The following is a 25,601-nucleotide window of genomic DNA, read 5'->3' as shown; positions in this document are numbered from 1 at the left end:
GAAAAAGTTGGGATCGCGAAGTTGCTTGCCGCTCGACTTTGACTTTGCGCGCGACGGGTCGAGACCGAACACGCCACTTTGACGACTTCTGCTGGAGTCTGAGAGTGAGAAACGAATACAAGCGAATATGGCGGATGCACAGAGTAATAGGCCGCATCGGCCCAAGAAGGAGAAGAAGCCGCATACGGGAGACAAGAACCCCAAGGCGTTCGCATTCTCAGCGCCGGGCAAATTGAAGAGGAATGCTGCGCGCTCGACTGAAGTATGTAAGAGTGGAATCCGTGCGCCACTTCAGCTAACATTTCTAGGTCAAAGAAAAGCGCCTCCACGTCCCGCTCGTCGACCGTCTTCCCGAAGAAGCACCTCCCATCATCGTCGGCGTCGTCGGCCCTCCCGGTGTCGGCAAAACCACTCTCATCAAGAGCTTGATCAGACGGTACACCAAGCAGACCCTCTCCACGCCCACCGGCCCCCTCACAGTCGTCACCTCGAAGCGCCGCCGTCTCACGTTCCTAGAATGTCCCGCCGACTCGCTCGCCAGCATGATCGACATCGCAAAGGTGGTGGACATAGTGCTGCTGATGATTGACGGTAACTACGGTTTCGAGATGGAAACCATGGAGTTTTTGAACGTCCTGAGCGCAAGCGGTATGCCCGGAAACGTCTTCGGTATCCTTACACATTTGGATCTTTTCCGGAAACAAGAAACGCTCAAGCTGCAGAAGAAGAGGCTCAAGCACAGGTTCTGGAGTGAACTTTACCAGGGCGCGAAACTCTTCTACCTCAGTGGTGTGGTGAATGGGCGGTACCCGGACAGGGAGATTATGAACCTCTCGAGGTTTCTGAGTGTCATGAAGAATCCCAGACCGTTGGTGTGGAGGAATTCTCATCCGTACTGTTTGGCGGATAGGTTCCTGGATATCACGCCTCCGACCGATATCGAGCAGAACCCCAAATGCGATCGCACGATAGCACTATACGGATATCTACGCGGTACGAACTTCCCGGCTGGATCATCGAGAGTGCATATACCGGGTGTTGGAGACCTTACAGTCACTGCGACGGAAGCACTACCCGATCCCTGTCCGACACCGTTTGCGGAGAAGGCAGTGGAGAAGGCTTCGGGAAAGAAGAAGCGCACAAGATTGGGCGAGAAGCAGAAGATTCTGTACGCGCCAATGTCGGATGTTGGTGGTGTGCTTGTCGACAAGGACGCTGTATACATCGATGTCAAAACGGCCACGTTCGATCCCGAGGCGGATTACTCTGAGAAGGGTCTGGGCGAGCAGATGATGATTGGACTGCAGGGCGGACGGAAGCTGCTTGGTGAAGACGATGGCAACTTTAGGCTATTCAAGGATGGCGACGTCGTTGACAACAAGACCCTCGAGGACGACACTGCGGATACGGGTCGACGGTCTCAGCGCACGGCTAGGGCAGCAGACGCTGAAGAGGTCGACGATGAGGATCTCGATGGCATCGACAGTGATGATGAGGAACTACAGCAGGACCACAGCGATGCCGACGATGACGAAGACGATACTGGATTCTTGGATACCAACGGCCCGCCCAACGGCAAGCTCAAGGTTTCGCGCAAAGAGAAGGAGACAGACACTGCTGAGGACGTAGCGTTCGCAGACAGTGACTCTGATCTCGGCTCAATATCTGGCGACGAACCTGACCTGGAGGATCTTGAAGAGGGCGATCTTGACTCTCAAGACTCCGACTCAGATGAAGCTGAGGATGGAGCACGGTGGAAGGCGAATCTCCGAGAGAATGCTGCAAAGTTACACGGACGAAAACGACCGTACCGCGTCACAGACCTTGCGAAGATGATGTATAACATGGAACTAGCGCCGGGAGAGGTCCTTAAGAAGTGGAGATGTGATGAAGAGGAGGAAGATATTGAGGAGGAGGGTGACGAGGACGATGGTTTCTTCAACAAGAGAACAGCCGACGATGCCGCCAACGCTGAAGATCGTTACATTCCGAAATTCAACTACGAAGAACTGGCCGAGAAGTGGGAAGACGAGGACAACGTTGAGTCTCTCATGGGTCGCTTTGCTACTGGTCACATGAACGGCAAAGGCGGGGATGAGGATGAAGATAACGACGACTTTGAAGGCTTCGACGAAGACGACGAGGGTGACGGCGAGTTTGAGGACTTGGAGACGGGCGAGAAGCACGGTGGTGAAACTGAGAACACTGGGGCTGAAGCTGAAGCAAACGACATCGAAGCAGAGCGCGAAAAGAACGCTCGGCGGAAGGAGGAGTTGAAGCTTCGGTTCGAAGAAGAAGACCGCGAAGGTTTCATGAACGACAAAGCTGATGCAAGAAAAGAAGGGGGTGGTGAAGAAGAGTTTGGCGAGGATGATTGGTACGACGCACAGAAGGCCATGATTCAGAAGCAACTCGACATCAACCGCGCCGAATTCGATCAACTGGATGAGATATCTCGTGTCCAGGTTGAAGGCCACAAGGCGGGAACATACGCTCGCATAGTGCTCGAGAACGTGCCCTACGAGTTCTCCGCACACTTCAACCCCCGATTCCCCGTTCTTATTGGTGGCCTGACGCCAACTGAGGAGCGCTTTGGCTTCGTCCAGATTCGCATCAAGCGCCACAGATGGCACAAGAAGATTCTCAAGACGAACGATCCTCTCATCTTCTCGTTGGGCTGGAGGAGATTCCAGACGACACCCATCTACAGCATCTCCGATTCGCGGACGAGGAATCGCATGCTGAAATACACACCAGAGCACATGCATTGTTTCGGTACCTTCTACGGCCCCCTCGTCGCCCCAAACACCGGCTTCGTCTGCATCCAATCCCTCTCCAACAAAACCCCCGGTTTCCGCATCGCAGCCACCGGCGTCGTCCTCAACGTGGACGAGTCTACCGAGATCGTCAAGAAGCTCAAGCTCACCGGCCACCCCTACAAGATCTTCAAAAACACCGCCTTCGTAAAAGACATGTTCAAATCCAGTCTCGAAATTGCAAAATTCGAAGGCGCAAGCATACGCACCGTATCCGGCGTCCGTGGCCAAATCAAGCGCGCCCTCAGCAAACCCGAAGGAAACTTCCGCGCGACGTTTGAAGACAAAATCCTCATGAGCGACATCGTCTTCCTCAGGGCGTGGTACCCCATTAAGCCCCGCCGCTTCTACAACACAGTCACGAACCTACTCAACCCTGCCCTACCCGGCCAAGAAGGCGAGTCCACATCCTGGACCGGCATGCGCCTCACGGGTCTCGTCCGCTACGAAAACGGCATCGCAACCCCCTCGGAAAAGAACAGCGCCTACCGCCCCATTGAGCGCCAAACCCGCGTCTTCAACCCCCTGCGCGTCCCCCGCAAACTCGCCGCCGACCTGCCCTTTAAATCGCAAATCGCCACAGTCAAGCCGCAGAAGAAGCAGACGTACATGCAGAAACGCGCTGTTGTTGTGGGCGGCGAGGAGAAGAAAGCAAGGAGACTCATGGACCAGGTCATTGCGATTCGGAATGACAAGGTGGAGAAGAGGCGCAAGAAGCAGGAGGAGCGCAAGGATCCGTACAAGAAGAAGGTGGCGGAGAATGCGGAGAAGAGGGCTGAGCGCGAGAAGAGGGAGAAGCAGGAGTATTGGGCGAGGGAGGGGAAGAAGAGGAGTCATCAGGGTGGGGATGAGGGGGGTGGGGGGAAGAGGAGGAGGTAGACTCAAAGATCTTTGTTGAGTAGCATGGAGTGGCGTTTAGATATGGTGTTGTAGTTGAAAAGGTTATTTGCTCGTCTGTTAAATGTTCGTTCGTATCCTGCGGTGAGACCTTATTCTATGTATGCGTTGATGTCTCATATAGTGATCGCAACAAGGCAGGGTCATGCAGGCTATTACTTGCTCACAGCACTTCCCGCCGGAAATCATTACACACAAAAGCAGATGTCTTGGTGGAACTTGATCTTCTTATTGTAGCGTCCGCCATTACACAATATAGTCCCCGAAGCCCCATCGCTTCACCAGATTAACTATTCTGCCTACGTGTGCGCAATGCTATACACCACCATATTGCGCTGCCCATCTTTCCAGCACGATCCTCACCTAATGCGGCCCTCCGGGTCAAACAACCCAATGCCATTTAGAAACAAGTCATATGCGCCGCCCGTATGCAACGCAATCATCTAGTAGAAAAAAACAAAACAAGAGCTATTTATGCTCCTTGCGGAAAATGCTAATGCCGTGAGATGTAAAACGCCAGCTGGAGTAGCAACCCGGACATGCAATGTAAGAGAGAGAACGAAGAAGAAAATTGGGGTATTGAACGCCAGGTTAAAAAGAATTACGGAGAATTGAAAGGTTTTAGCTATCGCTGCTGTCATGGTCGTTTCTTCGTCTCGCTGTCGGGACTTCTGCTTTCTATCGGGGTGCTTGTTCTTCTTGATGACCATGTTGATGGGTCGAAGTGGATGGCGACTAGCCAGGCACATAGTATGTTGGCTAGGTGGTGTAGAACGTATGCGTAGGTGACGCCGTAAACAGCGGCATATGCGCCTATGGAGAAGAGCAGGATATTTGTGAGGATCGAGACTCGGAACTCTGCACGAGGGACCATGCGGCCGGTGCTGAGTGTTTCGACAAGCAGGATGAAGGGCATGATTGAGAGGATGTTATGGTGCGACGAGAAAGGTGTCATCCAGTGTACAGCCAGGTTGCGTATCCAGACTACCAACACCGGGAGATTGATGGGTAATATCCAGAGCATTAGTATGAAGATGGAGTGGGCGTAGTTGTAGAAGTTGTAGTTCGAATCGAGACTTGACTCTGTCGCCAATCGGAAGGCACGAACGCTGGTTGCGAGCTGCACCAGGCAGAGCACAACGTAAGCGAAGTGATACGGTATCACTGTCGAGACCAGTGACAGCAGGATTAACGTGGTAACTACGCGCTGTCGATTTGATGTCACGGCAAAGGCTGATGGCGATCTCTTTGCTTCATCTCTCCGAAGTCTGGCAGATATGACAACAGAGTATAAGAAGGCGAACAGGAGTTCCAACAAAAGTACAATGTAGTTGATAGCCACACAAACGCCGATGCACATCAGACCGAACAGTGGAACAAGGAACCAGAAGAAGGTGTCGTCTGAGCCGAGAAGCAATTCGTTGCTTGCAGTGTGCAGCAGTGATGTCGTATTAGTGGTCTTTCCACCCAGAGACCATTGTTTCGATTGGTGTTGGGCGCCTGCTAGAGTAATCGACAGGAAGGTCAGCGCGGACAAGGCCAATGGCAGCGAGCTCTTCAAACACTCGTTCAGCCCTTGCGTGAAGCTCATGAAGACGCCGGTATTGTCGTATGTTCTGAACTGCTGGCGCAAGACCAGAGCAACGACCAATAGTGGGAACGCGGCGAAGACAATGCGGTAGCGCATCCAGAGTTTACCAAAGCTGCCTAGTATGTCCACATTCAGGTTGATCTCCACGCTGCTGTCGCAAGTCGGGTCAGACCAGATCTGTAGTGATAGCCCATTGGAGGGCTGTTTCGCGTGAAGAACAGGTGGCATGTATGGCGATACACCGTGGAGGTTGATACTGGCATCCTTGACGTTGACGAAGAACTTGCTCTCGTAAATATCGGTAACGTACTGTCGCAGTAGAGGAGCGAAGAGCTCTCCTGCATCGCAGGACTGCTTGCCGATGTGGATGTTGTAGGCTAGAAGGGCAGAGTGTAGAGCTGGGATCTTTATGTCTGTCACCAGTGGACGCTGTGCTGAAAGTCTCATAGACAGTCCAGTTGTCAAAAGGTGCTGCAAGCCCATATCAACAACGATCTGAGATTCAGATGCGGCGCTGAACTCGGCAACTACCCAGCCTGTACTGCGCTCTCCAGCCTTGTCAACCACGGCCACGAACTGATGCTCCGCGAGATCTTCAATATCATATTGGAGGTAGGAGAACGGTCTTTCGTCCATCTTGAAGGGGTAGGTAGAGTGGCGTGTCGATGCGGGGAGGGCAATCACATCCGACGCAGCGTTCTTACAAGCAAGTCGTGTGGCACCGACGCTATCGCCCGAGAGATCCATGTTCATTGAAAACAGCGTGGTCGATTGACCCGGTTGCGATGGGAACACGCTGCAAAACAGCACCTCAAGTAAGCCATGATCTCCAGGATGATCCAGGTGTTCGTTGGTAAGAAGTGTAAACTTTCTTCCTGCAGCTTGGGGCGGCACCGGGATGAGGTGTGCATTCGGCCGTTGCTTGGACTTCCCAAGACTCCTCAGCACCAGCTTCTCACCTTCTGCGATGATGGCGCTGTTCTCTTCGAGCGTGAGGAGCGTTTTAGCTTCTTTTTGAGGGAGAGTCTTCTCGGCAATGTCCTCCAACCCTGTCAAGAACCACCTCTTGAAACCGCGCATACGTTCAGCCCGTGGTACGGTTTGCGTCGCGCGTGACACATCAATGACCTCGTACAAAGCACGTACTACAGCCTTTCTATGCTGGTCACACCAGGTGATTGCCAGGTGATCAATGCCAGTCCAAACGTTTGGCATGGACGTGGAAAAGACGGTGAACCCGTGGGTTTCAGGTACCAGTGATTCGATGCTGGCATAGTCTGAAGAGATCATAGTATCCAAACTTCCTCCAGCGATCGAGATGAGCGTAACGTGCCAGAGCGGATTGTCAATAGCCCATTTCTGCGAGTACGCGCTTCGCCAGTAATCGTTCACGCCCTTGTAGGTACGAACTATGTCTCCGTCAAAAGACACTGGCGGCCGGGCGTGCGGCGCGGCGAGCGTTATAATGGTGTTGATCGAGTTGGCCTGGTAATTGGGCATGGTGAGCATGGTACGCGCGACCACCCCACCCATGGAATGCCCAACAACGATGACTGAAGTCGGGTCTGGCAGGCTAGAGTCGCGCAGAAACTTGCCCGGGGTGTGATATAGTGATAGTATGTATGTAATGGCATCGTTGAGGTATTCGGCCTGATCTAGCAAGGTTTGGCCGTGGAACGCGGTGATGTCCTCGTTGAAGTCGACCGAGAAGAAGTCGAGTGGTCTCTTCCCTGCCTTGCCGGCGTCGGCATCGTGTTGGACGGTGTTGTGGTAGTGGTATGCGGCTTCGGCGGCGAGGGAGCGTACTTGTTTGTAGCTCCCAGCGTTTCCAGGGACGAAGAGCACTGGCACGCCCTTGACCTAGATGATGTCAGCATTTCTCACTTCGCACGAGACGAAGCACATGCCCTGGTATCCTCATCCAAGCTACCTTCCCGATATAGGTACAGCGAGTATTTGCTGGCGAATCGCGTGTGTTCGGTGTCGAAATCGTTGAATCTCTTATAGCTGGGCCGCATGTAGGACATGCCACAACCTTTGACGTCTAACTGCCTCGTCAAAAAGGACTGGGCCATGAGGAACATGGCAATAAAGGCCGCCAATGTCGTCAAGAGCGTGCAAGGCGAACATGCCCACGGAGAGCGAAGCCGGTGGCGCCATTTCTTGTTGTGGTCCGCGACCATCGTGTGCGCTGGGCTGTCTTTCACTAAAGCGCCCATGGTGGAGTCTGCCTTTTGGTGCGCCATGGGTGATCGTGCGGTGGTGAGAGAATCAGATATAGCGAGAGGGTCGGACGCCAGTCGTTGTGAAGGCACGTCTGCGTGGTTCCTGGGCCTGTTCTCTTTCACCCCGCCCTGCACATTCACTAGCAATTCCTCAGTCTGAGAGTCGAGTCTATCCACATGTTCCGGAAGTGGTGCGGGTGAATTGTCGGCAGTCGATTCGGGATGGTTATGCTCGGGGCTTCGGTCTGGGGAGGAGCGCAGTCGCATCTATGGGTGGAGGTCGCAGTACAACGAGAGTCGTGCCTGCCGTTTAGATTATGGAGGAGTGCAGCGTCGAGCGCACCTTCCTCGGCGAGTATATGAGTCGGCAAATTTCCGGCGGCGTTCTGAAGCGACAGTGGGGTCTCGATGGGCTCAAGTATGGCGCTGGAATGCGATGCTAGCGCAGTAGGAGCCCATGGAAACGACTTCGACTTGTTGAGTGCAGAAAATGCACGGCGGGCGTGCTTGGGTGTTTGAGGAAAGGGCGTCGCAAGCTGCCAAGGAGAACCGAGTCTAGTCGTAAATCGTGAAGTAACGAGCGACGGGATCACCGCAGGGCCCTCACCGCGACCCAACGCCGCCGAAGACTTACTCGGAAGATCGGCAACCTCTCGAGTGGCGAGACAGGTAATTCGGGTCCAAGGAGGGGTACTAGGACGACGCGCCGTCCTTATCTGAACATTGGCATGCTGGTGTTGATGCAGAATCTTTGGAGGCGTTGGCGGGTCGCGAGGCTGGCGACAGGGTTGAGGCCAGTGCAACGAAACAATGACGACGCTTTACCGGGGTTCGCTGCAAAACGCCGTCGATGCACGAGATCCTAGCTCATCCGGTTGTGCGATAAGACCTGGAAATGCCGCATGTATGCAGTGATCTTGTCTGCATTTTCCTGTTGTTGTTGTTATGGCTACAGCCAAAACCATATCGTCGTACGTTGCTGACGGCTGCTTCGGGACAGACTACGGTCGCTTACGCGCCACAGCCGGATAGCCGATATGGACTTGGTTAATCATCAACTGCTTTCTATTATCCATGATGCAGTTCGCTGGCAGCTATCATGTCTACAACGTCACTGACATTCGCATGCACACATGTCCAGCATTATGCAACTGGCATCGTTGCAATTGTGGAACATAGCGTGGTAGCGGAAGCTTGAGCCAGCAATCAGGATCTGCCCGCTAGCACCCGACTTCACGAGAGGCTAAATGATCCTGCGCCATCGCCGTATTGGCTCCACAGTTTGGGCGCGCCGTCGAGGTGGCTGCTTTCGGCGCCTACAGCTGCTGCTGAGCATCATCATCACCAGGAAAGTGGCGACCTCGCGATACTTGGGCGTCAGGTGTTCAAGTTTCACATGGCGCCTACCGCTTATCGTTTTGGTGTCGTTTGCAAGACACCATGCGAGTTCGAAGCAATCAGACATCGATTTGAGTCTACTACCAGCTGTTTTGGCGGCTGACATAGAAGAAGATATCTGCGGCAGTCTCATAGTGTAGAACAGAACAAGACATCGTTCAGCACTGAACCGATTTCCAACATCAGAAATTGTGTATATCCTTTTGGCTCTTTTCAACTCTTCCCAAAGACATACACAGAAGGGTTCTTCGTTTTGGTACTGTATCGCAGAGCGAGTGTAAAGAAGAAGACATCCAGAAAATCTCGGAGGTTTATATACCCACATGCTCTTTAGTCCGAAAAGGAATCCCACACATGCAAGGTGACCACTGCGCTTTCTCGTCGTCCTTCGAGAACAAACACCATGTGAGCACGTAGCAGCTTTTTGTATGCTGAACTGTTGCAGATTCTCAGCGACCCCGAACATCGTATTTTCCTTCGCCGAATTGGACGTGATGATTGAAAAGAGTGTGTTGCTCTCAGAAAGCAGATATGAGGGTTTCGATGGGTGCTTTGGATTTCCCGACCTCCACAGACATGAGTCATCTTGGTGGTGTTTTGGTTTACTTCTCCCAGAAACCACCATGATAGAGGTCAGTTGTGGCTTTGGAAGCCAACGAGGAGAAGTTGTGAAGGAAGAGAACAAGAGGAACACGGAAGCTGGTGTATTTGTACCGAAACTACCGCCGTAGTCATGTGTCGATGAGTTACACTTTTTGAAGATGGAAGAGGTAACGTCTTCTTGCACATGTGTCGTTCTTGATACAGTTTGTTTTCGAGGGAAAAGACCATCAGTCTAGGCGGTATTGACTTGAACACATATCTCTCACTAGCGAGTAATTGAATACCTCCCGGCTGGTGTGTAGCGACACCATGGCTCGCGAAATCGATCTCCGTACTTGTCTCATAGCGAAGAAGCTGGGTTTTTTTGAACGACTGGAAATCCAACTCGCACATAGCGGGTAAACATCGCCTTTTTGGAAGACATGTGACGACAAGTCAATCTTTGCAGTAATAATCCCCTTGAAAAGTTTTTCTGGTTCTGGAGACATAAAAAAACAGTCACTTAGCTTTGGAAAGCTCGCCAGCAGCGAGAGGCAACATGGAGCGTGAACTGTGCAGTTTTTGGAAAGGCGTATAAAGTTGTAGGATGAAGGAAGACAACTCCACGGGCAATAAAGGATTATTTTATACGCCAGCTCGGTCCGACAACATAGCGACCGTGATAGTTACTTTTTGGATGTCTGGAAAGCCGCGAAAGATCTCCGCCATGGCGTTTTGCCGCAAAAGTTTCAGAGTAACGTTAGCGTTTTGGTTACATGATATTGTAGAATCATGAAAGAGGACTGAGCTGATTTTGGAAATTTCAAGGAAGTTCAGTCGCATGTGTAAGAAGAAAAGGAAGAATCCAGCAATGATGAGCTTTTGTAGTCTGCTCTCGGGACATAGGTTGGGACGGATAGCTTTTGGTTTAGAATGCCACGTAGAAGTCCAGCCATAAACGGTCTATTCAAAGGTTCTTGGTAGATGTCCAAGAACGTGAAAGAGCGGCGGACATAAGCTAAACATGAAGTCGTTTTGAAGCCCCTCAACGTGGAGGAAGTATTTATACGTCTTTCGGTCGCAAGCTAGTCGTCCACTGCAGTTAGTGCAAACGTATTCTCGTTCTCAAAACACACTCGGGTAGAGCTCATGTAAGCATCTGTTATCGACGTCATCGCTCTTCCTGGGTCGGTATCTTTCCATATGTTTAAGTAAGCTCTGTTCTACTACATCGATGTTTCGATGAGCGATTTAGCAGCTGTCCGATACCACGACTGCTGATGCGCACTCACACGACATCCAACGCAGATCCCAACTCTTGCATTACTGGCGACGATCAAAAACACGCATAATGGAAAGTATTCGCAAAGTTTTGTACAGCTGGCGGCAAAACCGCTCAGCAAGAGATCGAATGAATATGGGGTATCAAAACTAAGAAAGAGCACAACCACACAGCTTACGAGGCCAGCTCCGCAACCGCGCCCCAGATCGACGACCAAACACCCCTCCTCTCATTTTGTTGTGCCACGTTCTGCCCCGCAAGAACGCGACGCGCTTCCTCAAGCTCGGCCTCCCATGTGAGAACAGCATCCTTCTCATCCCGAATCGCCAAATCCGTCGGCTGCAGCGCAGCCGCCTCTTCAATCAACGTAACCGCCTTGACACTACTCTCCACATCGCGCATCAACCTCAAACACCTCGCATGCCTGTACAGCATCTTAGCCGACTGCGCATTACTCGGCGTCCACGTCGCACCCGCATGCTGCGCAAACCGCGCAGCAGCCGTTTCGCACTTGCGCAAATGCTGAATCGCAACACGGCCATTTCGCTGCACAAGGGGCCCCTGAGATGCGTCGTTCGCCATGTCGACCTGCAGAAATTGTGCGTGGAAGAGGTTGAGCGTGAAATAGAGATCGGCGGTTTTATTGACAAAGTCTTCTCCGCCGGCGGCTTGCAGGCCCGCCCAGGAGGAAGAGTGGCGCATGCGCTCGAGTGTGCGCATGGCGTAGGCCCAGGATTCAGAGGCGGAGTAGAAATTGGATTGTTGCCATTGCCGCTTGCCGACGTCGACACCGGTGCCGATTTCTTCGATTGTGGACTCAGGGTCTGTCCAGCGGGGTTGGGCGACTTGCGTGCGCACGCTGTCTGCGAGGGCGGGATCAACGAAACCGGAGATTCTCAGGTTGGGGATGCCGCGCAGACATGTCGCAATAGGCTCTAGCAAGCGCTCCTGGATTTTCGGGGTGAAGAAACGAGTTTGCGCGTAGTTGAGCCGGATGGTTGCGCTGATGGAGGCGTGTTCTGTGGTGGTTGAGTTTGCATCCGCCATTACGGTTTCGATGTCGAGCTGCTCGCACAACTTCGGCAGATCTGACCGAAGCATCATAATCTCAAACTCGGAGAACTGGAATGGCGATGGCGTGAACGCAGGCTTGGAAAGCGTAATGTGCATGACGTGGCCGTCGAATACGCTTACTTTGCGTGCATCCGTTGTTATGACGGGGATGCCTTCGCCGAGGAACAGGTTGCGAGAGTCCAGACCTCGGCATGTGATGCGGACGAATTGGTTGCGCTTGATCATGTAGTCTGATGCTTCAGCGTAGATCTGCTTGTTGGCGCGGAGGAGCGATGGTGAAGGGTTGCTTGGGCTGCGGCGGCTCAGCTTGCTGCTCATGCTGGGGTCTTGCTCGAGTTCATCTTCCCAGGAGCATAGCAGCAGGTCGTAGATGTTGTTTCTGATTTCTCCGGGCAGGTCCAGGAAGCGGAATGGTTGAGTTGCTTGGGTGCAAGACATGGTGGTACGTGTTGTTGAGTTTGGCGATTGAATTGCTTTGGAAGTGGTCGATATGTCGCGATGGAATGTCGCTCAGGAAGTAGAGTCGCTGGGCAAAGAAGTCGCTCAGGAAGTGTCGCAATGGAATGAAGCTTGTCAATGATCAAGAGAAGAGAGATGTCGCTGTGGAAGTTTGTCGCTCAGGAAAGAGTTATGTCGCTAGGCCAGTAGTGGGTTTACATATATACTCTACGCATATGATGGGGGGGAAAGACGTTGAGTAAAAGAAGCGGTAAAAGCTTTGATTCGTGTTGTCAAGAAATCGCAATTCGCTGGGAAATTTTCGTAGTCTGAGCTCAAAACGTGCATGGGCTAAGAATGTCGAAAATTGACTCGCGGCTTTCTTTGGGGAATCTCGGGGGAGCACGAGCGTTCTTATGCTGGCGGTAGAATGTTCGCCGGGTGGGAAGTGGACCCGCGAAACCGCTGGTGGGATGTGTGTGAGGTGAGTCGGTTCTAGCGGATCCGTCAGAGACTGTAGTGCGGAGAAGCGTGAATGGAAGGGCCTGACGCTGCACTGTGATGTCGGACAAGACTGTGCTAGGCGATGTTGGGTGCTAGCCTGCGATCTTTCCCGGAAGCCCTTTCTCGCTCTCCCCGACGGAAAACGACCCGCTGGCGCCATGCAAATAGGGGTCTACGGCAATCGTTCGTGATGACTTCGGAGTAAAAGGACTTTCCTCGGGCTTATTGCGTGGTTCCTGAATCCCCAGATTTGTGTACTTGAATTGAGGCGCGCCCCCAGAAGCCACATTCGAGTTCCCCGGCCGTCTCCGCACTAAACAGCTCACACCCCCAAGAACACCGCTATTCCTGAGTCCGCTTTTGGTACATGAAGGGGTGTGGTATCAGCCACTAAAGAGCTAGGATTGGCGAGAGATGGGTCAAGCATGCTGTGCGACCATCATAGCGCCTACAGCTGACCGGAATCCGCTTTCCTCAAGCCGAAGGTCCCACTCACCAGAAGTCATACTCCTATTAGTGGTGGTGGGTTCAGATTCGACTATTGTAGGAATCGCATAATTCACGCAAGAGTACAAAAGTGATCGCTTCCCCTCATCGTGGTACTCGCTCGATGCCGATTTACCCTAGCGTACGTGGAGTAGAGAACAACATATCCTCTGCACGTAGTGGACGTTGGTAGGTGATTTGGATGAAGAAATCCGAACGATATGTCTCGCCTCTTGTTTTGCTAATTCAGCTGGTGTCATTGGAAGATCAACATCAGGTTCTCTTTGCCCTGAGGCAAGTGGCATGGAACTATCTCAATGAGCCAGTCTCATACCCGTGATGACGGTAATTACTTCCGCGCTGTCTTTCCCTTGCTCTTCTTCTTCCGGTTCCTGCTCGCTTCCTCCATCTCTTCTAGCCACAGCGCTCCGCTAGCCTCGATGTCCTCCTTATTCTGCAACTCCTTCACGAGCTTCTGATACGCTTCGTTCGCAGCGCAATCCATGTCCCAGCCAAACCCATCAGCACCGAATCCTCGGCAATCAAACCATATGCACGCCAACGGGACTATGTTAGCCCCCTGCATCCAGCCCTTCATAAGATGCAGCCACATGTCTACAGCGTCCTCATGGGTCCCACCGGTGTACAAGAATGTCGCAATGTTACGTACGGCGCACTCTGGTATCGGGTACTCATAAAAGCCGGGCCCAACCTCCCACGCGGCTTCGAACGTACTGAGCTTAGGAAAGCGCTCCGTGAGGGTATGTGCATCCCGCAAGATGTCCAGAAAAGTCTCTCCCGGTTGCTGACGCTTGCGGAAATGCCCTGTACCATCGCCTCCATCGAATAAACTGTTATGGCTCGGCGCGTGACCGTATCTTCCATAGGGTCGGGGAACCGTATCATGGTACAGGTGCCTTATCTTGGTCGCCGCAGCAGCAGCAGGATCAGGGAATAGGCGAAGTAAGCCACTGAGTGGCTTATGAAGTCCTTCTCGCGGGCTCCATTTGGAAGAAAGCGCGATAGTGTTGGCCCGCCCAAAAGCCTGCATGGCCTCGCGGTAGACCTGCTTGGAAACGAGGAAGAGGTTGATGATGTCGGAGCACGGCCTGATGTCCTTCAAATCTGGATTGCGGTGCGCATTGTAGTAGATACCTTCTTCGCGGTAGACGACGTAGTGATAGATCCTGTCTCGTAACTCGCGTGGGAAGTCGAATAACTTGAATGCGCCGGTCCACTTGGGTAGTCGTACCCTGTCCAGAGACCATGGAGCGCTACGGGTAGGACCTTTGCCTTCTACGACGTAGGTTTGTGCCTCTGGACGGGTAGGAGCTGCTGGTGTTGGGCGGGCGAGGAGTATTGAACCGAATGCTGCTTGGAGTTCAGGAACCGAAGATTCGGCTTGGTCTGTGGCAGTAGCCATTGCGTTCGTGAATATGCCTAGTAGATCCGTGCTTTCAGTTACTGAGAAGGACACGATGGTTTCACCAGTGAGTGCTAATATTGGTGCCGGCTGATGGTGATCAAGATCGAGGTACGTTGCAAGCAGTATATAGTGTACCTACTACATGCACTGCCACAGTGAGTCAAGGCGTGGCTTTAATTCGGAACTACTCTACGACACATCACTTTTAGCTTCTTCGACTCACCGCTACAAAACGTCATTGGTCCAGTAGCGTGGTAAGGCATACAGCGACGGTGTATAGTGTCGCGGAAGACTTGCGATGGACTGCAATTGGAGTGAGGCTGAAGCGATGAGATGCAGCATGTGGCTGTGGGCAATAATCGCGTCCGGGCACATGGAGGAAGTTGCTCATCCATCTTGACGAGTGAACGTGCACAAAATGAGTGAATGCATGTCGTGTTAGCGCATGTGAATGCGATTGTGGTAGACTTGGAATTAAGCATCGCGGGAGGGGAGAGGTCTTCGATGGCGGCTGTCAGCCGTAGCTCCGACGCCCAGCCGAAGAAGCACTGACGTTCAAGATTCGCAAAACCTCCGCAGCATTCCTGCACCACCACCTCTCCACCAGTCCAACCCAGTCTCCATCTCCTCAACGCCTCTCACAGACACCATGTTCGCTGCCAGGCAAGCTTTCTTCCAGGCCCAGCGCCGCTGCTTCTCGGCCTCGGCCCGCCAGGTAGGCCTATTCCCGGAACCCTCGATGTTTTGTTGGTGGGGCCATGGAATGCGTCGATGCGACGCCATTGGGACAATTCAAGCACAAGATGCTAACTGCATGCACTGTAGAACTCCAAGGTCACCGTTCTCGGCGCCGCTGGTGGCATTGGTCAGCCATTGTCCCTGCTGCTTAAGCTCAACCCCAGGGTTAGCAAGCTCTCCCTCTACGACATCCGTCTAGCTCCCGGTAAGCTCAGTCAATTGCATACACGATATTCGATTCTGACTTCATAAAGGTGTCGCTGCCGACATTGGCCACATCAACACCAAGAGCGAGGTACGCCATCCCTCCGAACCCACGCACGAATCGTCTACTGATACTCGACAAGGTCACTGGCCATGAGGCCACTCCCTCAGGTCTCGCAGACGCCCTCAAGGGTGCTGAGATCGTCGTCATCCCCGCTGGTGTTCCCCGCAAGCCCGGCATGACCCGTGATGGTGAGCATAGAAGTCATCGATGCTGTCAACACGTCTAACACCGACAGACTTGTTCAACACCAACGCCTCCATTGTCCGCGACTTGGCCAAGGCCTGCGCCGACCACGCCCCCGAGGCCAACATCTTGATCATCTCCAACCCCGTACGTTAATCCAATTTGAATCACACGAAGCAGAATCTGACATGTCAGGTCAACTCCACCGTCCCCATCACCGCCGAGGTCTTCAAGTCCAAGGGCGTCTACAACCCCAAGCGCCTCTTCGGTGTCACCACCCTCGACGTCGTCCGTGCCTCGCGCTTCATCTCCCAGCTGAAGAACACCGATCCCGCCACCGAGAATATCACCGTCATCGGTGGCCACTCCGGCGCTACCATCGTTCCCCTCCTCTCCCAGTCCGGATACAACCTCGAGGGCGAGCAGCTCGCCAACTACATCCACCGCGTCCAGTTCGGTGGTGACGAGGTTGTCCAGGCCAAGGACGGTGCTGGCTCTGCCACTCTCTCCATGGCCATGGCCGGTGCCCGTTTCGCCGAGTCGCTCCTCAAGGCTGCCCAGGGCCAGAAGAACGTCATCGAGCCCACCTTTGTCGACTCTCCCCTCTTCAAGGACCAGGGCTGCGAGTACTTCTCCACCAACGTCGAGCTTGGCCCCAACGGTGTCGAGAAGATCCACCCCGTTGGCAAGATCACCGACCACGAGCAGAAGCTGCTCGACGCCTGCGTCGCTGACCTCGCCAAGAACATCAAGAAGGGTGTTGAGTGGGTCAAGCAGAACCCATAAATCTCCCCAGCGGATCATGGGTGTGTACAATAATAATGACGTGAGCTCTGGACTGGGTTTAGTTCTGATGTCGTGAACTTTGTTCTGTACCTTAGCATGCCAAAATCAACTCTTACGCTTCTCTATTTGGTTATTTGTGACTATCTTGTACGGGTACTAACGTGATTCCAAGTCTGAACTCTGATAATTTGCCAAGCCCTACATCGCGGAAGCTGGGTTGGGAGAAATGAGCGCCAGCCATTTTATCCTTAACGCGCTTCGTCGGGTCTGCTGAATACATCGTATTTCGTCTCATCTCGAGCCGGACGTTACCCAATCAAGCAATATCGAAAGCCATTGATTGTGGTAGGATATCCTTCACCCTCTACCCCCCACGAGGCACCACTACACGTGCTATGGATGGAGGGATGAAGCGATAACCGCTAGTTGCATTCACGGATCAAGATGCTACAGGAGGAAAAATTAGAATGAAAACATCTGCGAGAGGGCAATCTTGGTATCCCCAAAATGCAGATGTCGGAGTACGCCTGTCGCATGCGTGTGTGTAACTTCGTGGACCTCGTTTCCATCTTGATAGTGGTCTCTGAGGATAGGTCTGACACAGCGTCGCCATTCTTGGATAATACGCCTGCAGTCTTTCCTTGCTAGGCGGAATACGACATGGCAGTCCTGGCTTCGCGAATAAGCTGTACCTTTTCCTTTGGAAGTCCTGATTCTATGCGGTTCGGATGAGTATTATTCTATTGAAACTAGACGTAGTCAGCTCTCTGGCAATTACCCTCAGGCGCATCCAGCGTCAATGCCAAGGAGCGAGATGGAGACACCGACGCCTTCGTACGAAGCGTGCCTCTGCAGCCGCGTGCCTAGACCGAGCCTCACCCATCACATGACCATATGAGGCTCTTCATAGCCTTGCGCGCTTCCAAGCTCGGTCGAGGAAGCCCTTCCTCGGCTCCTGTGTGCGAAATTGCCGGCTCGTCGCGTCCGTGTTTAGTGGGGACATTGCCGCGGGGCACCCCAGAATCGCGATGTGTACACCTCGGAAACATGGCATATAGCAGACAGGCTGAGAAGGAAGCCGCAGTCTTGGTGTCTTGGATGAATTCAGCAGAGCATATAAGATAGTCGCTCGTGCATCCATCCGGGCAAGCGGCGGCCGTCAGACTGCAAGCATCACGTCACCGGCATCAGCGAAACCTTAGTCCGACAACCTCGGCTTGTTCCATTCACAGCTCCACCCCGGTCATCGCAGCCAGCGCGTGCTCATTTGGCCTCGGATCTACTGAAAGCTAGGACTTCTGATATCATCTCCTGTAATTTCTTCCCTGGTTACTTCACCTATCTTTCTTTGTGATGTTCAGCAGAGCTGCACGCGCGCGAGTACCCGCCTCGATACTTCGCAGACCACTTTTGAACCAGCCCGCTTTTGCGAAGCCTAGAGTATGTTGTCGCGTGGAGGACAGAGTGTTGGTGGGGAGTAGATGCTGACATCTGTCGCGTGTAGATTGTCGCAATGGCTCCAGCACGGGAACAGTCGAGTTTGCCAGCGGGTAAGTGAAACGCTTCTTTCACATGCTTGGGATGCTTCAAAACTGACCACGAGGTCTGCGCAGGCTACAAGGAGGATCACAGCAAAGGTGCCATGCTGCGCTTTGAAGACTCCCTTCCGCGACTCCCCGTCCCCACCCTAGAGGAGACCGCCAAGCGATACCTCAAGTCCGTTCACCCGCTCCTCTCCCAAAACGAGTTCGACGCGACTACAAAGGCTGTCAACGAGTTTGTGGCCCCTGGTGGGCCTGGAGAGAAGCTCCAAAAACGTTTGGTAGAGCGGAGAGAGGACCCCAAGCACAAGAACTGGATCTACGAGTGGTGGAACGATGCTGCGTACATGGCCTACCGCGACCCGGTCGTGCCATACGTCAGCTATTTCTACTCGCACCGCGATGACAGGAAGAGGCGAAACCCCGCAAAGCGCGCTGCGGCTCTGTCAACAGCTGTGCTGGAATTCAAGAAGATGGTCGACGAAGGCAGCCTGGAGCCCGAGTACATGAAGAAGCTCCCCATGGCCATGAGCTCCTACGAGCACATGTTCAACTGCTGCCGTGTACCCAAGAAGCCATCCGACACCAGCACAAAGTACCCCTACAAGGAGAACCCGCACATCATCGCGATAAGGAAGAACCAGTTCTGGAAGATCCCCCACGAGATCAACGGAAAGCAGCTCAACACCAGCGAGCTCGAGCTCCAGTTCCAGCGCGTATACGAAAAGGCCGAGAAGGCGCCCGCAGTCGGCATCCTCACATCCCAGAACCGTGATGTCTGGTCAGACGTCTACCCCAAGCTCAAGGCTGCCTCTGCCAACAACGCCGCATCCATTGAAGCCATTGAAGCCGCCTCCTTCGTCGTCTGCCTCGACGACGCATCTCCCATCACTCTCGAAGAGCGCGCCCACCAGTACTGGCACGGCGATGGCGCAAACCGCTGGTTCGACAAGCCCCTTCAATTCATCGTCAACGAGAACGGCACATCTGGTTTCATGGGCGAGCACTCGATGATGGACGGTACACCCACCCACCGCCTCAACGACTACGCGAACCAGCAAATATTCACAAACGCCCTCCCCTTCGACGACCCCAACGTCCGCTCCGACCTGCCCAACCCGAAACCCCTCCGCTTCGAGATCAACAAGGAACTCCAGCAAGACATCGCCGACGCCCAAGCACACTTCTCCCGCCAGATCGGCGCGCACGAGCTCAGAGTTCAGGCCTACCAAGGCTACGGCAAGGGCCTAATCAAGAAGTTCAAGTGCAGCCCCGACGCGTACGTCCAAATGATCATCCAACTCGCCTACCACAAGTTCTACGGCAAGAACCGGCCCACGTACGAGTCCGCTGCCACCCGTCGCTTCCAACAAGGCCGAACAGAGACATGCAGGACTGTTTCAGACGAATCCGTAGCGTTCTGCAACGCCATGGCCGACGCCGACGCTACACCCGAAGAGTGCCAGAAGAAGCTCCGAGCAGCACTCGACGCACACGTCAAGTACATCTCCGACGCCAGCGACGGCCGGGGTGTAGACCGCCATCTCTTCGGACTGAAGAAGTGTCTCAAGGAGGGCGAGGAGGTGCCTGCTCTGTACCAAGACCCGGCCTACACATACAGCTCCACATGGTTCATCTCCAGTTCGCAACTGTCCAGCGAGTACTTCAACGGCTATGGATGGTCGCAGGTCATTGATGATGGATGGGGCATTGCGTATATGATTAACGAGAATAGCATTCAGTTTAATGTTTGCTCCAAGGGGCTTGGTTCAGTAAGTCATGTTAGCGAACAGTTGAAGGGAGTAAAGGCTAACAACAAACAGGAAAAGATGAGCTTCTACCTCAATGAGGCAGCGGGAGATATGAGGGATATCATGCTGCCTACTCTCGATGCGGCGAAGGCGAAGTTGTAGAAGGGGTCTGTAGAAGAGCTTTCTAGGGAACGCGATTTAGATCTCTTGATATACCAATCAATATTATATCTTCACCAAATACCATGTGTGCCTACCCGATCTCTGATCATCCGCCTTTATGAAGCCTACCCCGTCACAGACGAAACGTATCCGAAGTTGACTTCTAGCATATTCTGGACCGGGGAGTCGTAGACGTGAGCCCGGAGTAGGTAGGTTCGTAGGGGTCCCCGAATACGATTTTTCATTCAAGTAATTGTATTGATGATGTCCCTGCTACTTTGTTCGCACAACATGATGAACCCATTTTCCCGCGTTGTCCTAAGTGGAAGTGAAGTTTTCCATGTTGGCGTTTGAGTGATTGGGCGGAGGTGATGCGGGTTGTGGTGGGTGGACGGGAGAGGCATGGCTCTGAGGTGTACCTGCTTACGTCGACGTGTGTGCCTGTTAGCTTTAAAGAAACATTGCAGCCTGAGGGATGAGGTTGTTGGGGAAAAGCGAGAAGTGGGCGTAGGATAAACTACACAAGGGGTGTGATTGCAGACATAGTGTGATGAGGATGTTGTATTGTATTGTATTTCCTTTTTTCCCTCTTGGACGATATCACACTCTCTCCATATCTCGAGCAAACTATGATCTCTCTTCATGAGAGCCATGTAAAGCAGAACAGCCCCAACACCAACGCTTCCAAAGTAAAGAAACCCTGCAATTGCTCGATCTATCCAGGCAACAGCATTGCCCCAGCCAAAGGAAACCGGAAAGACTCCAGTCCGAGAAGATGTGTTGTTGTAAATATAAACATAAGAAACGTCGCAGTGACGAGGGGGTATAAGATTCGACATGTTGTATCGAAAAGGTGTTTGAGCAATGCGATTAGACTTTCGCAACGCATCGCAGGAAAGTACGGACTTTCGGACACCGACCGGGGGATTGTTCGTTCGGTGTGTGTGTGTGTCCGGGGCTGTCAGATGTTTGACGATTCGGTGGGGTGGTCTTCCGTGCTGTCGCGTTTCAAGTCGCGAATCGGTGTCCGATCGGGCTTTGCACGACACGACCACATGAATGTCCACCGATTGTGTGATCGAGGATGCCATCTCTTAGTACTCAGACCAATGGCACTGCTCGCCGACCTTCTCAAACTCCAAGCTCCTGTTCACGCGACGCCGAGCGCGTTCTTCGCGGCCGAGACAGCAGAATAGGCGTGCGAGGCCGCTGCGCTTCCGTGGTTCAAGTCCCTCGTAGGGGTTCTCTTTGGAGTGCGAGGCTGTTGTTGATGCCGGGCTGAGAGGGATGGTAGCGTCGGCGAAGATGTCGCGAGGTTTACGCGAGTCCTTTTCCGATGTGCTGGAGTAAGGCGAGTTTGTTTGTGATGAGTTGGCCGAGAAGGATGTGTCGAGCGGAGAAAGCATTTGCATTTGGCGGTTTGCTCGTGGGGAGCTGGGCAGGCCGCTAGGCGAGAGTGGTGGGTATGACATTTTTGACGGAAGAAGAACGGTTGTTGTAAGGCGTGTGTGTATTGGAGATGGTAGTAGTCTCGATTCAAGAAAGTAAGGAAGCGTGTGAATGATTATATGCGATCACGACCGGTGGTTATAATGGATATCAGTTAAGAAGCGAATAAAGCCGTTATATGAGAGAAACAATGTTTGTATGACGAGAAAAGGCACCAAGGGGACGCAGAGGCGTATATGTTTATGCCGATCCACCATCCTGCCGCGACCGCAATCATACGTTACCCAGGGGGGAGGACGGCAAGGTCTCTCCACGCTAAGGGTCCGACGCCGTAAGATGATGGCCAGGGGCACCACGCAGACGCAGCGCAGCGCGGGGCACCGAATGTCCGCCACCAAAAAGTATTCCCGGTCTGTCACTGCCGCAAAATGGGCATTTGCAGCAAGGCGTAACCTTATCCGCAGTTTCACGGGGCGACGATTTGTGTTTTTCATGTTGGATTCTCGCGGCTCTTGTCCAACCACAACCATCCGCGTCGCGCAAGACCACCAACAGCGCGCAGCAAATGCGGCGTAAGGCGTAGCTCGCTGCATGAAGGTCTGAAACCACGCCGTCTTCATGCGGAAAGGCTAGACCAAACGTTGCCAGAAAGCCTGAGGCCCGCGCTCCCAAAGAGTCAGCGAACCTGTTGTTCCTGCGAAAACGAGGCAGGCAAGGCTGTTTGTTGGGTCTGGCTCTTGTTTGTTTTTGCTCGGCCCTCCGGCTCAACTCCTTGAAACGGTCTCAACGTCGCACGTCTGTTGGAAACAAACGATGGATCGCTCGTTACCACCCGCGCCGCGTATGTTGTTAATAGTTGGCTATTTCCCATGTTCATGCGGAGGATGGGAGGAGCGAGTTTCGTTACATGTCGTCCCGCGATTGCGCCGATGGAGAATCCACCGGGTGAAGTCGTACTGTCAGCATTTGACTTCGGACCGCATGGTGTTGGTTGAGCTGCCAGCGTGGATAGTGGCATACGCGCGTTGTCTGCAATTGGAGGCAAACTTCCTTACTAGTCCCTGGGACCGACCTGTCAACTGACCGAAAATTCACGGCATGTGGCTATATCTACGCGAGCTGGCCAGTTCGTGCATGATAATTGTTGGTTTATCGCCGGCATTGCGTGCGGCACAGCACCGTTAGCACTTTCCCGGGATCCTTCAATCCTCCGTGGAGCTTGTCTCTGTCTTATACAGTTCACATGAGATTGAGATCAAAGTTATCGGACTGGATTGCTGTGAAATGCGACAAGACTCAGCGGTCCTAAAGACGAATATGACTGAGCGCAACCACAAGTCGTTGTTGCAAAAGAAGCTGCCATGTCTGTAAGCAGAAGCCGCCCGTGTGCAACGCGTCAAGACTGCCTTGCCAGATATACGTGCGCATCTTAACGCGAATGCGGCGTGGTTACTTCGCCGCAGTAGGCGTTGGGCGGCGCAGCTACAACAGACACTTATCTAGCTATTTGATGAGTATGATACGTGAAGCCTGCGGAGGTATAAGGGCACTACTGCGCTACGGGAAAGTAAAATGAGCGAAAGCCATAGGGCCTTCCATATCAAGAGGCCCATGCTATGATGTCAGCGCTACTTGCGTCCTGCTTTCTTAGGCGATGAGGCAGGAGCGCAATGCCATTACAATAAAGGATGGTACTGCTTGGAGTCATAGTAGAAAGAGAGTAAGTGGCCATAATGCATTGAAGGGAAGAAGATTGTTTGTAAAGTGTCTCTGCGTCATATTCGGTGTTCAGTGAAAGAGGGAAGCAAAAGACGCGCTAACCCAAAATGGATGACGCGTCCCCACATCCAACTACCGTTACCACCACCCATGATCCCACTTTCACCATCAGCTTCTATTCTTCTTCACTCGGGACCTTCTCCGGCCGCACGCACATATCCTGTCGACCACGTTCACTAGTGCCACAGTAAGCTGACTTTTACACGAGTAGTCCCGAGGTGGTTGCGATGATCGAGATGTCAATTTCAAATAAACTTTCCCATTCTGTGCACTGACGACGACCATGAAGGGAAAGGGGGCATAGAACGCCGTTGCACATGCTACTGCTGACCACGAGGCTCAGCTCGTTGACAGCCTGAAACTCAAACGCCTTGTCCATGAATACAGGCTCAAATGCATTTCCTTGCATGAACACCGCAATACCGTGTGACGCCTGCAATGCTCTGGCCGGCCGTGATATCGTGACTCTAAAGATACAAGTCTTCGGTAACTCGTACCTTCTGTGCCCTCATATCGCTCCAGAAGAAGTTTGTAGATGCCGGAACGTCTGCATCATACCCTGCGAGACCTATGGCTTGGGGGGAGGGGGTGAGCCGCGCGCCACGTGACCTTGAAGTCGTTGATGGTATCCACATCGGCACTTGCAGCAAGGGGTGCAGGTACGGGGAGGTTGCACTGTTGAATGTACGCATGAACCTGGCTCAGCATGACACCCCAATGCTTATTGGTATGTGCATGTTCGATGGCGATGGTGAGACGACCACAATGCTGACCTTGAGGGGCGCGACCAACAGCAAGTTCGTGGCGAAGTCGAAGTAGGGGTACATCTGCCATCAGATTTTGTGCGCCACCGGTGAAAATACTAGGGGCAGGGACCCAAGAGGAGGCAGACTTGTTGGCAACGATAGATCCGTAGTCCTCTTTACTCATCTTGGTCAAGGTACTACGGAGCCTGTCGACGTTCTTCGTAAGGTCAGGACCATTTTCAAGGCCTCGCGCCCATAACTTGACAAATCAGCATGATAACTCTGCTTGCTGAAGATTGCAGGTCACTTACCATCATTCTCGCAATGACCATGAGGGCTCCGTTGGCGCGAGCGCGAGACGTGAAACCATACCATCGATATGCTAATGGAATGTACTACATAATTGAACATTAGTAAGAGCGGAGCAAGACCTCGGATGATGATGAAAACTGACCGTAGCCATCTCCATGACGGTGATTTCGAAAGAGAGCAGGTTGTAGTCGAGGCTTGGGGGTGGCGCCTTGAGGTACAGAGTCTTGTTGGGACCGTTCAGGGCTCCTGTACCACCTCCAAGAGAAACGTTGTCAGAGATATCCACCGGAGGCAGGGGGAGGAAATTGAGGGTTGTTGGCGGCGAGGCTTGTGGAGCTGCAAGAACAGGGACTGAAAAAACAGGAGCAGGAGCTTGTACGGCGACTAGTGACGCGGTCGCAGGGTGTTGGGTCGAAGGAGCCGTTTGATCTGTCACAGCGGTACTTGCCGGCCCAAAAGTCGATGGGCCGCCGCCAGCGTTGCTCGAGCGGAACAAGTGTGCGTAGAAGGATTGAGCAGAAGGTTGAAGTAGGATACGGACAGTGGGGCGGGGAGGAACGCATCGATAATCAGTACTACTGCGACTGAGAGCGATTAATGCTGCTGCAGTGTCCAGATCAAGCAGTTCGGCCTCTAATTCACCAAGCAAGTCATGTTCGCGGAATTCCTGCTGGATGCGATCAAACTGCGCCATGTTGTTATTGCTGAAATGCATTCGCAGCTGACTCTTGAGCTCCTTGGACTTCTTGATGTACGCTTCGTATGAGTCGGCATCTGCAGTTGCTACGTTAGGGATCTGTAGCTCTTGGATGATGGAGAAGTGTGCTCAGAGTTCTTACTGTGGCTGTCCATGTCGACATCATCGGATTGCTCGCCATCGCCCTCGTCGTCGTCACCCGCCTGACCGTTATCCTTGACTTGAAGATCACTACCAGCGTTGCCGTCGGTGTGGTAGTACTCCTTGTTGATATCTGGAGTGACGCACTTGGTCTGGGCCTTGTTACTGTCGTCGGCGGCCATCGTATCGGAGTGCAGGGGAGATATAAGAGCGAGAAAGTATAGCCTTGCGGTATAAACGACAATCGCGACGTTCAGAGAGCGAGAGATCGGGCGTTGGAGTTGGTGGAGGAGCTGATATAGGCAGGAGGAGTCGGAGCTCTCGCTTAG

The 25,601-nt window shown here is 53.1% G+C and overlaps 10 protein-coding genes across 10 annotated transcripts; 3 read left to right on the top strand and 7 right to left on the bottom strand.

The window, feature by feature from the left end:
- Window positions 1–52: 52 nt before the first annotated feature.
- On the top strand, window positions 53–3,695 carry BKA58DRAFT_470499 (uncharacterized protein; the record flags this gene model as incomplete). Its single annotated transcript, XM_046175192.1, has 2 exons — window positions 53–262; window positions 309–3,695. The coding sequence occupies exons 1-2, from the start codon at window positions 128–130 to the stop codon at window positions 3,693–3,695; spliced, it is 3,522 nt and encodes a 1,173-aa protein (XP_046024607.1). The 5' UTR covers window positions 53–127.
- Window positions 3,696–3,920: 225 nt separating this feature from the next.
- Window positions 3,921–8,294, bottom strand: BKA58DRAFT_387440 (PGAP1-like protein-domain-containing protein). The gene is made up of 2 exons (XM_046170559.1): window positions 7,212–8,294; window positions 3,921–7,164 (listed from the first exon to the last, which is right to left on the bottom strand). The coding sequence occupies exons 1-2, from the start codon at window positions 7,794–7,796 to the stop codon at window positions 4,351–4,353; spliced, it is 3,399 nt and encodes a 1,132-aa protein (XP_046024606.1). The 5' UTR covers window positions 7,797–8,294; the 3' UTR covers window positions 3,921–4,350.
- Window positions 8,295–10,965: 2,671 nt separating this feature from the next.
- On the bottom strand, window positions 10,966–12,303 carry BKA58DRAFT_316737 (uncharacterized protein; the record flags this gene model as incomplete). Its single annotated transcript, XM_046167590.1, has 1 exon — window positions 10,966–12,303. The coding sequence occupies one exon, from the start codon at window positions 12,301–12,303 to the stop codon at window positions 10,966–10,968; it is 1,338 nt and encodes a 445-aa protein (XP_046024605.1).
- Window positions 12,304–13,304: 1,001 nt separating this feature from the next.
- On the bottom strand, window positions 13,305–15,019 carry BKA58DRAFT_199450 (uncharacterized protein). The gene is made up of 2 exons (XM_046165796.1): window positions 14,859–15,019; window positions 13,305–14,806 (listed from the first exon to the last, which is right to left on the bottom strand). Exon 2 carries the CDS (start codon window positions 14,714–14,716, stop codon window positions 13,643–13,645), a length of 1,074 nt encoding a protein of 357 aa, XP_046024604.1. The 5' UTR covers window positions 14,717–14,806; window positions 14,859–15,019; the 3' UTR covers window positions 13,305–13,642.
- A 25-nt stretch (window positions 15,020–15,044) lies between these two features.
- BKA58DRAFT_387437 (lactate/malate dehydrogenase) lies at window positions 15,045–16,819 on the top strand. The gene is made up of 6 exons (XM_046170558.1): window positions 15,045–15,434; window positions 15,545–15,662; window positions 15,712–15,752; window positions 15,805–15,913; window positions 15,961–16,055; window positions 16,104–16,819. The coding sequence occupies exons 1-6, from the start codon at window positions 15,369–15,371 to the stop codon at window positions 16,692–16,694; spliced, it is 1,020 nt and encodes a 339-aa protein (XP_046024603.1). The 5' UTR covers window positions 15,045–15,368; the 3' UTR covers window positions 16,695–16,819.
- A 1,030-nt stretch (window positions 16,820–17,849) lies between these two features.
- BKA58DRAFT_421939 (acyltransferase ChoActase/COT/CPT) lies at window positions 17,850–20,228 on the top strand. Its single transcript, XM_046172809.1, has 4 exons — window positions 17,850–18,134; window positions 18,199–18,244; window positions 18,308–20,007; window positions 20,059–20,228. The coding sequence occupies exons 1-4, from the start codon at window positions 18,048–18,050 to the stop codon at window positions 20,146–20,148; spliced, it is 1,923 nt and encodes a 640-aa protein (XP_046024602.1). The 5' UTR covers window positions 17,850–18,047; the 3' UTR covers window positions 20,149–20,228.
- A 43-nt stretch (window positions 20,229–20,271) lies between these two features.
- Window positions 20,272–21,620, bottom strand: BKA58DRAFT_459636 (uncharacterized protein). The gene has a single exon (XM_046174723.1). The coding sequence runs from the start codon at window positions 21,237–21,239 to the stop codon at window positions 20,394–20,396; it is 846 nt and encodes a 281-aa protein (XP_046024600.1). The 5' UTR covers window positions 21,240–21,620; the 3' UTR covers window positions 20,272–20,393.
- BKA58DRAFT_403046 (uncharacterized protein) lies at window positions 21,243–21,620 on the bottom strand (the record flags this gene model as incomplete). The annotated part of the gene is made up of 1 exon (XM_046171761.1): window positions 21,243–21,620. One exon carries the CDS (start codon window positions 21,618–21,620, stop codon window positions 21,243–21,245), a length of 378 nt encoding a protein of 125 aa, XP_046024601.1.
- On the bottom strand, window positions 21,481–22,291 carry BKA58DRAFT_199386 (uncharacterized protein). Its single transcript, XM_046165795.1, has one exon. It carries the CDS (start codon window positions 22,215–22,217, stop codon window positions 21,723–21,725), a length of 495 nt encoding a protein of 164 aa, XP_046024599.1. The 5' UTR covers window positions 22,218–22,291; the 3' UTR covers window positions 21,481–21,722.
- Window positions 22,292–23,794: 1,503 nt separating this feature from the next.
- BKA58DRAFT_199303 (uncharacterized protein) lies at window positions 23,795–25,601 on the bottom strand. Its single transcript, XM_046165794.1, has 4 exons — window positions 25,274–25,601; window positions 24,577–25,208; window positions 24,434–24,517; window positions 23,795–24,381 (listed from the first exon to the last, which is right to left on the bottom strand). The coding sequence occupies exons 1-4, from the start codon at window positions 25,452–25,454 to the stop codon at window positions 23,929–23,931; spliced, it is 1,350 nt and encodes a 449-aa protein (XP_046024598.1). The 5' UTR covers window positions 25,455–25,601; the 3' UTR covers window positions 23,795–23,928.

This window comes from Alternaria rosae, assembly GCF_020736505.1.
Source record: "Alternaria rosae strain MPI-PUGE-AT-0040 chromosome Unknown BKA58scaffold_6, whole genome shotgun sequence".
Lineage (NCBI taxonomy): Eukaryota > Fungi > Ascomycota > Dothideomycetes > Pleosporales > Pleosporaceae > Alternaria > Alternaria rosae.
The sequence above is the reverse complement of the archived record's forward strand: the minus strand, read 5'-3'. Positions and strand labels throughout refer to the sequence as shown.